This window comes from Vulpes vulpes, chromosome 2 (assembly GCF_048418805.1).
Source record: "Vulpes vulpes isolate BD-2025 chromosome 2, VulVul3, whole genome shotgun sequence".
In the NCBI taxonomy this organism is placed as follows: domain Eukaryota; kingdom Metazoa; phylum Chordata; class Mammalia; order Carnivora; family Canidae; genus Vulpes; species Vulpes vulpes.
In genome coordinates, this window is record NC_132781.1 from 161716816 (window position 1) to 161731740 (window position 14925).

The following is a 14925-nucleotide window of genomic DNA, read 5'->3' on the forward strand; positions in this document are numbered from 1 at the left end:
GAATAGAATAAAGAATGATAAGTATTTGGTTTTTTAATTGGTATTATTTTTCCTCCTGAGAAGATATTTAATAAGAATTCAGATCTAGGGATGCCTGGGTGGCTCAGAAGTTGAGCATCTGCCTTCAGCTAAGGGTGTGATCCTGGAGTTCTGGGATCAAATCCCACATTAGGCTCCCTGCATGGAGCCTGCTTTTCCCTCTGCCTGTGTCTTTGCCTCTTTCTCTCACTCTGTCTCTGTCATGAATATATAAATAAAATCTTAAAAAAAAAAAAAGGAATTCAGATCTAGAGGCACTTGAGTGGCTCAGCAGATTAAGCATTTGCCTTCGGCTCAGGTCATGATCCCAGCATCCTGGGATAGCACTCTGCATTGGGTTCTGTGCTCAGCATGGAGTCTGCTTGTCCCTCTCCCTCAGCCCCTCTCCCAAGTTTGTGCTCCCTCTCTCTCAAATAAATAAAATTTTTCTTTACTAAAGATTTTATTTATTTATTCATGAGACACAGAGAGAGGCAGAGACACAGGCAGAGGGAGAAGCAGGCTGCCTGTGGGGAGCCTGATGCAGGACTTGATCCCAGGATCCCAGCATCACGACCCGAGCTGAAGGCAGATGCTCAACCACTGAGCCACCCAGGCATCCCTAAATAAAATAAAAAAAAAAAGAGGGGGGGGGTGGAGAATTCAGATCTAACCCATCTCCCTTCCCTCCCAAACTGGAAGGAAGAGTAAGAAAAGCTGGCAGCACTGTTATCTCACAGAAACTTAGGCTGGGAAATGACCAGTGATGGGTGGTGACTTGGGGTCTCTGAGTCAGAGAACACAGGCTCCATTGTCTCCTCTTCTGCCTTCGAATTTTCTACACTTCAAAGTCCAGGGTCCATAAAACAAGCTCAGCTAGCACAACAGCGAGTAAAACTATCCATGTGTTTGTATCTTGATTCAGCACAACTAGGCTACAGGACGGTCAATGTACCCGAGGTCCAAATAAACATTTGGATTTAAAAGAAAGGCAAAGCAGATGTGACCTCTTTCAGAAACATTATTTGATTGTGATACAGACTGATGTTTATGGCTAATTTGTAGATCCTCGATAATTAAAAACATGAACATTCCCTTCTCTTTTGAGGTTGTGAGAAGTCTTCCTTCTGTATAGTACCAATCGTGTCCGTGTTGCGCCTCTATTTTGAGGTATCATTGTATTCATTTTCATTATACAATCCTTAATGTGTATCGCATCTTTTAGGGAAATTCTTTTTCTCCTCTGTAACATATATACATTCATTTTTATTTCAAGTTTTGCGTATGTTTTAAGGAATGGTACAGAGCCAACTGGAGGAAGGGGCCACTTTCAAATCTGACTAAATACGAACCTGTCAATAAAGAAATTACTAAGATGCAAAATAATGTGAAATGGAACAATATCAAGGACATAGTACAAAAGCAGATTAAAAAAAAACAGTATCGGGCAGCCCAGGTGGCTCAGCGGTTTAGCACTGCCCTCAGCCCAGGGCCTGATTCTGGAGCCCCGGGATCGAGTCGCACATCGGGCTCCCTGCATGGAGCCTGCTTCTCCCTCTGCCTGTGTCTCTGCCTCTCTCTCTCTCTCTCTCTCTGTGTGTCTCTAAAGAATAAATAAATAAAATCTTCAAAACAAAACAAAACAGTATCTAGGTAGACCCTTTTCCTAGACACTATTACATATTTAACAATTCCTTGAGAGGAATTACTTCTTTTACTTTTCATTTTTATTTTTTTAAAGATCTTATATATTTATTTGAGAGAGAGTGAGTAAGTGAGCAAGAGAACACAAGCAGAGGGGAGAGGCAGGGGGAGAGGGAGCCCGACATGGGCCTCAATCTCAGGACCGGGAGATCATGACCTGAGCTGACAGGCAGATGCTTAACCAACTGATCACAGAGGCTTCCTTACTCCTTCTTTTAAAATAAGAAGGCATGGGGTGCCTAGGTGGCTCAGTTGGTTAAGCATCTGACTCTTGGTTTCTGCTTAGGTCACGATTTCATGGTCTTGAGATCAAGCCTTGCATCAGGCTCCACACTCAGCAGGAAGTCTGCTTGACATCCTCTCCTCCTGCTTGCACTCTTGTGTGCACACACTGTCTCTCTAAAATAAATCTTAAAAAAAAAAAAAAAAGGCATGATGAGTAATTTGCAGGATTGTTCAAATTGGGCTGCCCTAAAATATCTGATTTTAAGACACTCAACCTCCTTGACACCCTGGTAGCTGTCTGTACCCTTCCCCTTGAGCACTCAGAGCACTGTGATGATTCACTTGTGTCTCCCACTTGAGTTAGCTGGTGCAAGAACCATGTTTTACTTATTCCTAAAGCTGTGCAGCATGGTGGTTAAGAGTGACCTGGAGCTGCGCTCTTAGGTCTATAGCCCAGCACTGCTACTTGTGGATAGTGTGACCATGATTAGTTCCTTAACCTTCCTAGGGCTCAGTTTCCTCATCTGTAAAATAGGGATAACAATAGTCTCTCCCGGGATGCCTGGGTGGCTCAGTGGTTGAGCGTCTGCCTTTGGCTCAGGGCGTGATCCCGCAGTCCCGGGATCGAGTCCCGCATGGGGCTTCCTGCATGGAGCCTGCTTCTCCCTCTGTCTATGTCTCTGCCTCTCTCTCTCTATGTCTCTCATGAATAAATAAATAAAATCTTAAAACAAAACAAAACAATAGTATCTCTCCCTCATTGAGTTGCTCTTATGATACAGATAAGCCTCACAAAGACCCTAGCATAATGCAAAACAACCAAAAGACTCAACAAAAACAATGATAATTTATACATTAATGTCTAACACAGGACTTGGTTCATGAAGAAGAAAGTTTTAAATGAGAACAAGAGTTCTTTCTCATCCTCTGCTTACTCCTGCAGTGCTACATCATTTGGTAATTGCAAATGTGATTCTGCACTTGCAAATGTCAAGTGTGAATTCTCTGGGTACGTATTTTCTCTTCAGCTAAATAGTCAGTTCCTTGAGGTCGAAGGCAGTGCTGACTACTTCTGGTTCTCCTCCCCAGTGCGTTGTCCATACGTGTGGGCGGCCTCTGCACACTAGCTGTCAGCACACTGCATGGCTGCAGATTCCACCTAAGCAGCTACCACATTTCTCCCTGGGTAGAACTGTCCTATTTCATCCATCCAGGGCAAGTCAGGCATTTAACAATAGTCCAAGACACAGGGTCCAAGCTTCCCTACACCACTCAGCTGATCTTTAAAACAGTCTGCTCTTTCCTTTATATATATATATAAAATATATATTATGTATATATATACACACACACATAAATATTATTTATATATATATAAATATATATAAATATTAAGTAATCTCTACACAAAATGTGGGGCTTGAATTCATATCCCTGAGATGAACAGTCGCCCACTCCACTGACTGAGTCCACCAGGTGCCCTAGTCTGCTCTTCCTATTAATACAGAATAGGAACATTTTGGCAGGCGGTACCTTGGTGGCTGAGTTGGTTAAGCATCCACCTCTTAGTTTCTGCGGGGTCATCAAACTTAGGGTTGTGAGACTGAGCCCTGTGCCGGGTTCTGTGCTCAGTGTGGAGTCTGCTTGAGGTTCTCTCTCCACCCCCCTCACTCTGTCCAGCCCCTCCTCATGATCTTTCAAAAAAATGTTAGAAAAAAAAAGAAAAGACACAATTTTGGCATGGCAGTATCGATCTTGAAGGGTACTGCTGCCTCACCTGGTCAGGGAAATAGCCATGGATGCTTTGTAAGGATCCCACTGCACTGCCACCCAATTGTAACAAAGTGGAGCCTGACTGTCGGAATCTTCAACTAACCTGCATGGTCCAAAGAGGAAAATGGTTTATAAACCAAATTAATCTAATACATTTGGACAAAATCTGCCTTCCAGGGAACTTTGGAGGTGCAGTGGGGGAATGGACTGAACCCTCAGTAAACGTCACTTCTATGGATCTAAATTCTGCTTATTCCACTCTTGTCACTTGAGTCCTGAATTACTACGATTAAATAGCATGACCACTCAAAAGAATAGCAAGACCTTTAATCATCAAAGATTTAAGGATATTAAAAGGCAGTACAGCATGGTGTGCAATGCATGGACTTAGGGCCAGACTACCGGGGTTCAAATCCCAGCTTTGCCAAACATCAACTGTGGGACCCTGATGAGGTCCCAAGAATGAGCTAAGTGTCTGTAAAAGAAGGAAGACAACAGCACCTGCCTTAAATGGCTGTTGTTTAATATGAGTTGAAATTACAATTGTGCTTGGCATATACTAAATTCTTAATCAATACAAGCTACTATTATTTTCATGTCACCGTGTGCAGTAAGTCCAAACATAGTTACTATTCAGAACAATTTCTCAAATCCAGCTCTTCCCTGTGGTTCCCTGCCCACTCACTGGCTCCAGTCAGAATGCAGTCAATCTTGAGCCCCGCCCCCCTTTTTCCCTCATTCTTCACATTCAGAATGTCTCCAGGAGCCAGGTCCCTCCAGACTTCCATGCTCCCACCACTCAGATATCTTATACTTGTCCACACCTCTCTATTCCTTCTGTCCTAGTCTGGGCCAGTGGCTGCTGTCTTCCCAGGGTTGGTGACCTCCCTGCTTCTCTTATCTTCTTCAATCTGCCCTTCATGTGACTCTATAGCTTTCTAAAGTGTAGATGGGACTAAATCACGACTCTATGTGCCAATTTTTCTTGGCTTTATCACATACTATAAAATAAAGTCCAGCTTCTTACTACCTGGTCTCCGTGTGCTCTTACTGCTTCCTCCCTCTTGGCTATACCTGAGTCACACCCTGTGCCTGGCTCTCCTCTGGATGCTCTTTGTTTCTCTGGCTGCACTGTTCCCCTGGCCTGTAATTTACTCCTGGGTTTCTTTCAACTAACTTCTAATAACCTTGCAAGACTTAGCTAAACCTAAGTCAAAGGTCAGTGCCTGGTCGTCAGTGAATTGAAGAAAGTAGACTCATGTATTTGAGAATGATTTTAAAAAATTTATAAAATAGGTGCTTAAATTTTTTTTTTACTTTGGTAAACCAGAACACCTAGTTAATCAGAAATTCCCTAAGGCTCATTTTATGTTGGTGTTTAATACATAACAGAAACTTATATAAAATCTTTGCATCAGTCCTGTTGGTTTGACATTATTACATCTGTTTTACAGATGGAGAAATTTGTGTTAAGCAGTTTGTCTAAAGACACAAAGAATAAATGACAGAGCTCAGCTCTGCACACTGGTCTATCTGCTGCTCGCTTCAGTGGCACATATACTGAACACTGGTCTGACTCTAAAGCCCAGGGATGGAACACAGGTAACCACTGTGCTTTGCTACCCATATTGTTTGCCTGGCATGTTTAAATATAACGTTGGCTCTGATCTGACTTTGGTGTAAATGCACTGGTGTCCTAACTTATGCGGTGGTTTAAGGTTTATATTTTGCTGTCAGCTTCTAGATGAATGAGGTTTAAGTCTCCAGTATACTGCCTGGTGTGACCAAAAATGCATTATGCTTTTCGACAAAGAAGCTGTTCAACCCAAGGGCTTCCAGCTGATCTTAACCTCTCGTCCACTCATTACACACGACCAGCAAGCATCTGCGACTGCTCACCACATGTACGACAGTGTTAAACTTATTTCCTCATCTTCCTCCAAGAGCTTCTTTACTTAACCTCACAAAAGTATTTTGGCAAACCTGAGTGCTTCTAAACAACAAGCTGAAAATTTCTGTTTTAGGAAAAATGAACTGGGGCTGCCTGAGTGGCTCAGTCGGCTAGGTGTCTACCTTCAGCTCAGGTCATGATCCTGGGGTCCTGGGACTGAGCCCCACATTGGGCTCCCTGCTCAGGAGGGGAGTTTGCTTCTCCCTCTGCCTCTCTCCTTGCTCATGCTCTCTCATACTCTATCAAATAAATAAATGAAATCTTAAAAAAACAAAACAAAACAAAAAACCAGAACAAATGAACTGATGGTTTTCATTGGTACGTTCTCTCTAGAGAAATCCAGTCCCTTGGCCTCTATGATTGAGTTTGGCCTTTTTTAATTATTCAAGAATAAGTCTGCTAATGCCTACAAAATACAACATACACACACAATTCAGTAATTCCAACTTTTCAGAGTCATTAAAATAAATACTCTGTCTGGATTGCTGGCATTTTTCTGGCACTAAGTGGTAACTATGAACACAGGAAAGGCTAACCTGTGATCAGGAGTGGTAACCCATGACCATCGGTGTTATGGATGGAACTGTGCCTGCTGCCAAAGTCCATCTGTTTAAGTCCTTACTCCCAGAACCTCAGAATATAATCATTTTTGGAGGTAGGGTCTTTACTAAGGTGATGAAGTTAAAATGAGGTCATTAGGATGGGCCCTGATCCAATAAGACCAATGTCCTTATAAGAAGAGATCAGGCCACAGAAAGAGAAAGAGCAAGAGACACAGCACGCAGAAATGTGCACACACAGAGACATGACCATGTGAACGTGAAGGGAGAAGGTAGTCATGCGCAAGCCAAGGAGACAGGCCTCTGAAAAAAAACCAAACCTGCCCACACTTTGATCTTGGACTTCTAACCCTGAGAACTGTGAGAAAATACGCTTCTGTTGTTTTTGTGGCATTTTGTTATGGTAGCTCTAGCAAATTTAATCACAGAATGAAATCATAAACACTGCTGAAAATAGTCTGCAGGTCCCACCAGCATCAAAACTGATGCTTGAGGGTGGCTTTGCTCAACCAGTCATTTTTAGGCTTCTCCTATGTATCAAGCCCCCAGCTAGATCTTAGGAAATTATACAGATAAGGCTTCAAATTAGTAGTGCGAAATGAAAGTGGCTGACACATTTCTCCCCTCTGAAAATGTGTCCTTGGAAAACCCCAGTCACCATGAACTTATGAAGAGAAACCTCACTATTCCTTCTCCCTAGTAACCCATCAAATCCAAGATACAAATGTTAGCCTCTCCAACATAAACACCTTCAGCAAATAAAGTTATCTTACCTAATCTTTCCAGTTCTTGAACTACCTCTTTCCAAACAGGCTCAATGTGGATGCAGCTAAAGCACCAATCTGAGGTGATCTTGATGAGGTAGGGTTTCTTGAAGCTATCTGGCACCACTTCATTCACGTAGTGTGAAAAGTGCAATAAATACTTCTCATCAATGGAGCCCCGCCGCTCAGAGTTAAAAGGGAAGTGAAAAAAAGACTCATCAAAGTAAAAGTTCTCATGGAAATGACGGAAGCGATACTCTCGCTGTTGCTGCTGCTTCTGGTAGCCCTGGTTCTCTCCAGCATCTCCGTAGTGATCATAATTGGATCTCTTTTCTTCATTGGAAAGAATCTACAAGGAAAGAAAAAAAAAAGGAAATCTATAAAATGGAAAAAGTTTCACCCAAAGGACTATCGTGTGAGCAGTGTCAAAGACACAGGAAGAAAAGAGATGTAAAGCTACAACACGGTTAGATATTCTGAATGCAGTCTTCAATATACCACGGCAACTCCTCTTTCAATAGAAATGATTAAATATTTCAAGACCAAAAGACTTTAGTCACTGAGATACTCATGTTCATCTTGGCTTTAGAGATTCTGAGTTCTCATTTTGCCTTAAGAGATTCGACACATTGGTAAAACAAATAAAACTTAACATAATGTTGATCACCAGAGCTTGACCACAAGAAAAATAGGTCATGCCACTTAGTTGGAGTAACTCAAACCACAACACGAAAAGCTGTGAAATTAAAAAAAAAAAAAAAAAAAAAAGCCACAGAATTCAGTTCAGTGTCTTGTATGTTAGCTGGCTTTGTTTTACTTAGAAATAACTCTGAAGTTTAAAATTGTTTTAGGTGTTTTAGGATGATGTGCCATTCCATGAGCCAAGCACTGTCTCCTGAAGAACATTACCCTACACAAGTCAGGAAGCCACAGACTTATCTTTTATGCACATTCCAGGCCAAGCTCCTTAAGCTGACATGTTGGAAAATTGTTGAAAATCTTGTGTTTAAATGTATTTGTAACCTTGTGCCACTTTAATAAATATAGGCAAATCAGTCTTTCTTTAATATAAGTTCTAGAATTTGTGTTGCTGAGGTAAGCATGTGATATAAGTTTCTACAAAGGATATAGAGACCTACATTTAGGAATTCTGAGAATTCTATAATTCCAATTAAAGCCTTTAAAATAGGCCAGCTTTTTTTTTTTTTTTTTTTTAAGAGCTACAGTTTTTAGGCACCAAATTCGACATACTGGATGTGGCTAAATATGTTTTCTCTACCATCATCTAGAAACTGGGTCAAGGGCATTGTGAGCGTGCCCTTTCTGAGAGGTCTTTACAAAACTGGCCACCTAATGAATACGAGCTAATGGATGCATCACAAGTTTGACATGATACCTCATAAGCCTTGCTTATTTGGATGAACTTGTCTTCTGCTCCAGGATCTTTGTTTTTGTCAGGATGCCTGAAACACAATGGGCAGGCAGGGAGAGAGACTGGATTTAATGTTTTGCATACAGTCAATTAACATCTCGTACACACAGTTTACTACATCAAAGGCAAACGAAAGGCCATTTTGTTAGGATGGTTTCTTAAAAATAAAGGGTAGAAGCAATCATTTGCTTCACATAACCATAATAATTAAGCGAAACTTTGAAACAGGCCATTTCTACTAAAAGCACTTTAGCAACACACATTTTCAAAGCTCCAGAGGTACTGCAGGGTCCCACTGAGGAAAAGTGTGCTACATGCATGTCTTTACATTGTTCTTAAACACTGCTGAAGCTGGTTCCAGGCTAATGTTACTGAGCCTTAAGAACCGACTTCTCTTCCCAGGATGGGAGCAATTCATCCTAATGTTAGAATGCTATCGAGGAAGGGATTTCTTCTGACGACTCAGGTGGATGCAGGAAACAGTCTTTCGGATGCACCATGAATTTGTTTAGTGACAACCATGTTCCAAATAGCATTTGACTACTGTTGTTCAAATGAGAACATTGCAGTTTCATTATTGCTCTGCTTGTCTCTTTTTGCCTAAAATGGCCTTTTTACCTATAAATGGATAATGATTTCAAAGCCCCATGTTTTAAGAGGTGAGAAAAACCTACAGTTTATCCAAAATGATTTAAACTAACGTTTGGTATTATACACAGCTGACAATTAACTATATCCATTTGCAGACATACATTATTCTGTAATCTGTCCATGTTTATGCTAATTTCAGCTTTGGAGATTTTTGAACTCCTGGAAAGTAGGGGCTAGGTTTTACTCCCTTAGAACCCCTCAAGGCCTAAATCAGTGTTTTTTTTACCAACTGATTTTTCAATTTTTTTTTTTTTTTGTTAAGAGACTTTATTATAGAGTATATTCTTTATGTAATCACTTCTGCTAACTTTAAGTAAATTTCCTCTAGCAAAGGTTCAAGAAAGAGGAACAATCCACTGGGAAGCAAATGACTACTAAAACCAACACAAGTACAATAGGATAAAGAAAATTTATAACTTGATCAACCTTATTCTGGCAGGAACTACATTTGAATGAATTATACCACATATTCTGATTTCTCTAAAAATAAATTGCAAATGGTTGGTTGTTGAGTTTTAACATCATTCCTCCCCTACCTATTTAGTCCTTATTATGAGTATTAGTGGGAAAAAAAACCAACTCAGCTGAGTATAATGAAAAAAGTATGATGTAAGGAAATAAGATGGTGGTTCCAAAGCATGTTTCTGGATGACAAAAAAAAAAAAAAAGTGTTTTAAATATTCAAACTTAGGCTAACGGCTGAAAAGAGAAAAATTATGCAATCACACAAATGAAGATTTAACGTAGAGAACACAGTAGGGGGAGAAGGATTGGAAGGGGGCTTTTGAAGGAGACCAAACCAAGGAGAGGGCTGTGAGGGAGGCTGGGTTAGAACCACAGATCCTGACGCAGACAAAACCAAGGCCAGAGAACAGGGAGGAAACCACAAGACAGTTTCAGGTTATAAGGAATATTTTCCTAATTGCAGGACGTTACCACGAGGTGGCAAACATGTAGAAAAGGATAAATCTGGCTCTAGGAAAGTACTGCCCAATACTATTTTCAGGCTGTAGGAAACATTTCACCAACTGCAATATGATACACGTCCTTTAAATCTGGAAGTGAAGAAAATACTGTACTTGGTATCTACTGGCTGTAGAAAAAGTAACACAGAAAAGTAGTAGACAAATTGTTTCATTGTTCCAGGGACTGACTATGTTATACCCATTTGCTTCGGATCAAATTTTAGGATGCCTTATTCTTGGGATGTGAGGGTGTTTATTTTTGTCAACGTAAATGATAAAAAGATAAGCAACTTACGCTAAAACTTAATTATTAGGAGAGAAACATAGTTTTCCTGAAAGAAAAAGTGATTTTAAATGGTTTCACCAAGGAAGGGGGAAGCTCTTGAGAAGCTTAAGAAACATTACTTGGTAGTAAAACCTAGGAGAGGAGAGCTACAAATCCAATTCAATGATTAACTGCTTCCCCCAGCTGCAATCCATCCTGAAAAGTCAAATTGGGAAGCACGGCTATTTTCAGTGGGTATGAAGCCATCATGAAATGAAACCAACAATTTGAGGGATAAAACACTGCCACAGCCAAAACAGCAACGAGGAACAACACAGTGAAAATATAAAGGTGAAGTAAAATTTTAGACTTTCCCTGGATGATACTCTCTGTATTTCTAAGGTGATGAATGACTCCTAGAGAGAATCTAATTAAGTAAGAGAAGCATATGACTCATTTAATTAATATCATAATACCCTTTTCAGCTCTGGAAGACAGAAAAGTCAAAGCTGTACATTAAAAAAAAAAATCCCACATACTCAAGCGATCATTTCTGCTTTTAAAATGTTGCCAAAGGCCTGTACTCTGTCCAAAGGAATGCTGATACCTCATGAATTTATTGCAGATTTATGTATTTTGTTTTAAATATAAAGAGGCAAGAGTTTGAAACGATGTGGAAAGCAATTTTGCTGTAAAGAGAGTCCCTGGAAAGAGGCCACACATAATCAGATTGTGTTTTTAATATCAAATTCTGGATTCTCTGTGACAGAAGTTTGGTTTAAAATATTTATGTATTCAAAACATATTTTAAACTATCTTTTACCTTTATTGCAACCAGTTTAAAACTAAGATACATCTTTCACTGGAAGAATAATGGTGTCAGGCAGAGCCATGCACAGCCTGCAATGTCATCTGCATGTGGCAGCTTTGCTCCTGCATAACTTCCTGCCCGCCCCAACACTAACCCACTCACTCCTACTTCTGCTCTGATGGGTAAGTGATTAAAAAGTAAAAAACAATAAACTACCTATTGGCACTGAAGGTCAAGCTATGGAGCCCAGAGGTATTAAAGACTTAGTAACAGTGAGCCCAGATTTCCCCACAGGTAAAAAAGGGACAGCAATAACTCTTTCATAGGGTAATTATAAGGTTTAAATAAGATAAAAAGCATAGAACCTGGAGTCTAGCATGCAGTGGTGCATAATGATCGTTCCCATCCCAAACCTTTCATTATCTGTGCCTGGCTCCCCCAGCTTCTAGTCACCCTTGCCCCTTCCATCCTTTCCCCTCCTGCTGCTCCCCTCCAGCTATATGATCCAGATACTTTTGGTATGTCCAAAGCATTGGTGGAAAAAACTGATGACGTCTGTCCATAAGTTTTAAATTTATTGCTATCCTGCTAATTCACAAACGGTTGTATACCCTTTAGCAAATACAAAACCTATCTAAGTAAAATTACGATTTTTATTTTTTTTTTAAGATTTTATTTATTTATTCATGAGAGACACAGAGAGAGAGAGACAGAGAGGCAGAGACACAGGCAGAGGGAGAAGCAGGCTCCATGCTGGGAGCCCGATGTGGGACTCGATCCCGGGACTCCAGGATCACATCCTGGGCTGAAGGCAGGCGCTAAACCGCTGAGCCACCCAGGGATCCCCAAATTACGATTTTTCTATCGGATGATTTTTAAAAGTAAGGTACTCAGTTTCCGAATATTATAAAATTGAGGGCAGAAAGCTTTCACTCTAAATTTTCTTGAAAGCTTAAAATTAGTAATTTAGAAAACAGCACTGGATGGCGTTCCCTTTAGCAATGACACTTGTAAAGAGCTACTTTATGAATAACATATCATGAGGATGGGTTAGCGGATCCATAGTTGATTACGTATATATTTTTAAACTAAGGCTGCCTTCCACATATATATTTTAAAACTAAAGCTCCCTTCTACTTAAATATGCTAGCAGTATCTAGGGTAATCCTTTAGGCCAAAGAATTCTGAAAAGGGGGTTTCATAGCAACACAGGCTTTGGATCTTATCATTAAATATTACAGAATAACATGAACATTAGTTCTCCTAGAGAAAATATTTTAGACAGGTAATATATTTATTGAACATAGAAACAGAGACAAATAAAAAAGCTAAGCATAATTTAGGCTTCATTTCCCTACTAAAACTGCTTAGCTTATATTAAACTGCTATTTCTTTGTTTCACCTACCATTCCCGGGCGAGCTTCTTATAAGCCTTTTTAATATCAGCCTGACTGGCTGTTCGGCTGACCCCTAGGACTCTGTATGGGTCAAAATCCAACGCAGACAGAATTTGCAGGATCAGAACCAGAACTATCAAGAACTGCCAGGAAATGCTCAACTTTTTCACTTCCATTTCTCTTCCTCTCCAGAGCTGAAATGATTGAAGAGGCAATGAGTTTCAGCAGTAGAAACCTGGACAGTCTTCCTTATTAGGTAAAGGGATAAGATATATAGATGAAAAACAAAACAAACAAAAGCTATTTGGCAGGAAAAGGGTCATTCTGTTTGATCAGGTCTTTTCAAATCAACAGTCTTGCTACTATTTTTTGAATATATCACAAATAAGAACTACATAGATGAAAAGATGAGCGGTAAGAATTAACAGCAACTTTCCAGACTCCTTGGATTCGAAAAGCTTTAGAAATGATTGAAAATGAATGAGATGAAGAAAATAATAAGCAAATGTGGGAAAACATACATAGGAAAATCAAGGCAACTACATCTCAAATACTCTATATTTCACTTAATTCTGACAATCATACTTTAGATTAAAAAATACAGGGCTTAAGAATACTTCCCTGAGTACATGGCTAAATAAACCCACGAGATCGTAAGATTTGCCAAGGGCAAAACTATGAAATTAAATAGTGGTGACATTCTTGAGATTAAATAAGCGTAAGCACGAAAGTGAGATACTCAAAACAAAAACAAAAACAAAAACAAACCGGTTATGACACTGTGTACCCCAATTCTGTTCTTTCTCACCACACCCACTGGACCAAGGAAACTGAGACAATGCTCTTTAATTTAACCATGAGCAATACGGCTATTATAAATGGAGACCAAAGGTGAGGAAAAGCTGGCGAGAAAAAAAATTTGGTTTTCCACCCGAAGGGAGATTAATGGCAAAGGATGCAGACCAGGCAGGGTCTCCACGTGTTAAGGATCCACGTCTGGCGAGCGTGGTAACTGAATTCACTGCGGGTTCGGAAATAATCCTGGTTGGCTGATGAACAAGGTAGGGCTGTATTAGATTGCATGGACCTTCACGGCCCAGATTTATGATCTTTGTGGTCTATCACACAGTGAGTTTTCAAGGGTCACATTGATCTTGACTTCCCATGAATTACTCAAGTTTTAAGGTTCAAGGGTCCAGTGGGGGCACCTCACTTAAGGCAGGCAAAGCTGTGACAGCGGCAGATTTTGACAAGTGGAAGTCGAACTGGTGCCTTGGAGCGCTCACCAAATGGACTCATCTGACAGCCAATTTTTAGGGCTGCATGCACGCTGAACAAAACCCTAAAACAAACCAGTTTTGTTTTTTTCCCTGTTAAGACAACAACCTAAAACCTATTCTGGTCTATGCAACACGTACAGAGCGCTAAGACTCGGGGGTGGTGGGGTGGGGTGGGGTGGGGTGGGGTGGCGGGTAGCTGCTACTGGTTAAGCACAGAGGCTCTGCAAACACTCAGACTGGGATCTGTCCTCCACCACTTTGTGACCTTGGGCAAGTTACTCAAACTTGCTAAGCCTTCGGGGTCGTTCCTAAACGGAGGTGACCCATAACCCCCACCCCCAACCCCAGCTTGAAAGGATCAGCAGGGGAGTTAAATGTATTTGTAAAGGGTTTGCTGAACATACAGGGTCAACAGTCAGGAGGTGATACTTATTATTTTTCAGTGCAATCGAGGCCTTATTCCACCTCCAGTGAGCGGCCCCAAAGGTGGGCGGCTGCCAAGTTCTTTGGCTGCCAGTCTCGAGCTCCACTGTGCGGGCCTCGGGGCTGGAAACCACCTGCCCAACAGGTAGGCTGGCGCCCTGGGGCAGCATCCCGCGGTCCAGGCAGCGGCCCCCCCCGGAGGCACGCTCCAGGTCTGAGCTCCCGCCGGAGGTCGCAAGTCGCCCACTCGGAGCCCCGGGCCGGGCCCTGTCGGCTCCCGGTTTCCCCGGGGCCCGGGGCGGGGGGGTGGTGGTGGGGGGAACCGGGAACGAGGGGGAACTGCCGGGAGAGCCCCGAGCCTGCCCTGCCCCGCCGCGCCCGCGGCTCCGCGCGTCACGCCGGGAAGGAGTTACCGGGAAAGGGCACCGGCCCAACCGGCTGCAGCGTCCGAGCTCCAGTGAGTCCGCCGGGCGGGGAGCCTCCGGTCCGCTCCAGCGCCGGCCGGAACCTGGGGAGGGGAGGGGGGCGGGGACGAACGAGGCAAGTCACGTGACGCTTAAAGGCTCCGCTCACCCAAAGCGCGGACAGTACGGGTCGAGGACGTCTGCGTCTCGGATCTATTTTGACCCTTGCTACCCGCCGTCTGCGCGTGGACCAGGCGCGGTTGCCATAGGAACGAGGCGCGCACTTCGGCAGCAGCCAAAGG

General features: G+C 42.0%; 1 protein-coding gene across 3 annotated transcripts in view; it reads right to left on the minus strand.

Moving 5' to 3' along the window:
* The window catches only part of DNAJC16 (DnaJ heat shock protein family (Hsp40) member C16), a 41802-nt gene extending 26970 nt beyond the window's left edge, over window positions 1–14832 (minus strand). Inside the window, exons 1-4 of one of the 3 annotated variants that reach the window (XM_026011966.2) lie at window positions 14633–14832; window positions 12526–12710; window positions 8392–8458; window positions 7005–7344 (exon numbers count right to left, since the gene is read on the minus strand). In XM_026011966.2, coding sequence (XP_025867751.2) covers window positions 7005–7344; window positions 8392–8458; window positions 12526–12692 — 574 coding nt within the window. In that variant the 5' untranslated portion in view covers window positions 12693–12710; window positions 14633–14832. The remainder of the gene's footprint in view (window positions 1–7004; window positions 7345–8391; window positions 8459–12525; window positions 12711–14632) is intronic. The other 2 variants (XM_026011967.2, XM_072751125.1) reach the window with 2 other exon arrangements.
* Window positions 14833–14925: the final 93 nt, after the last annotated feature.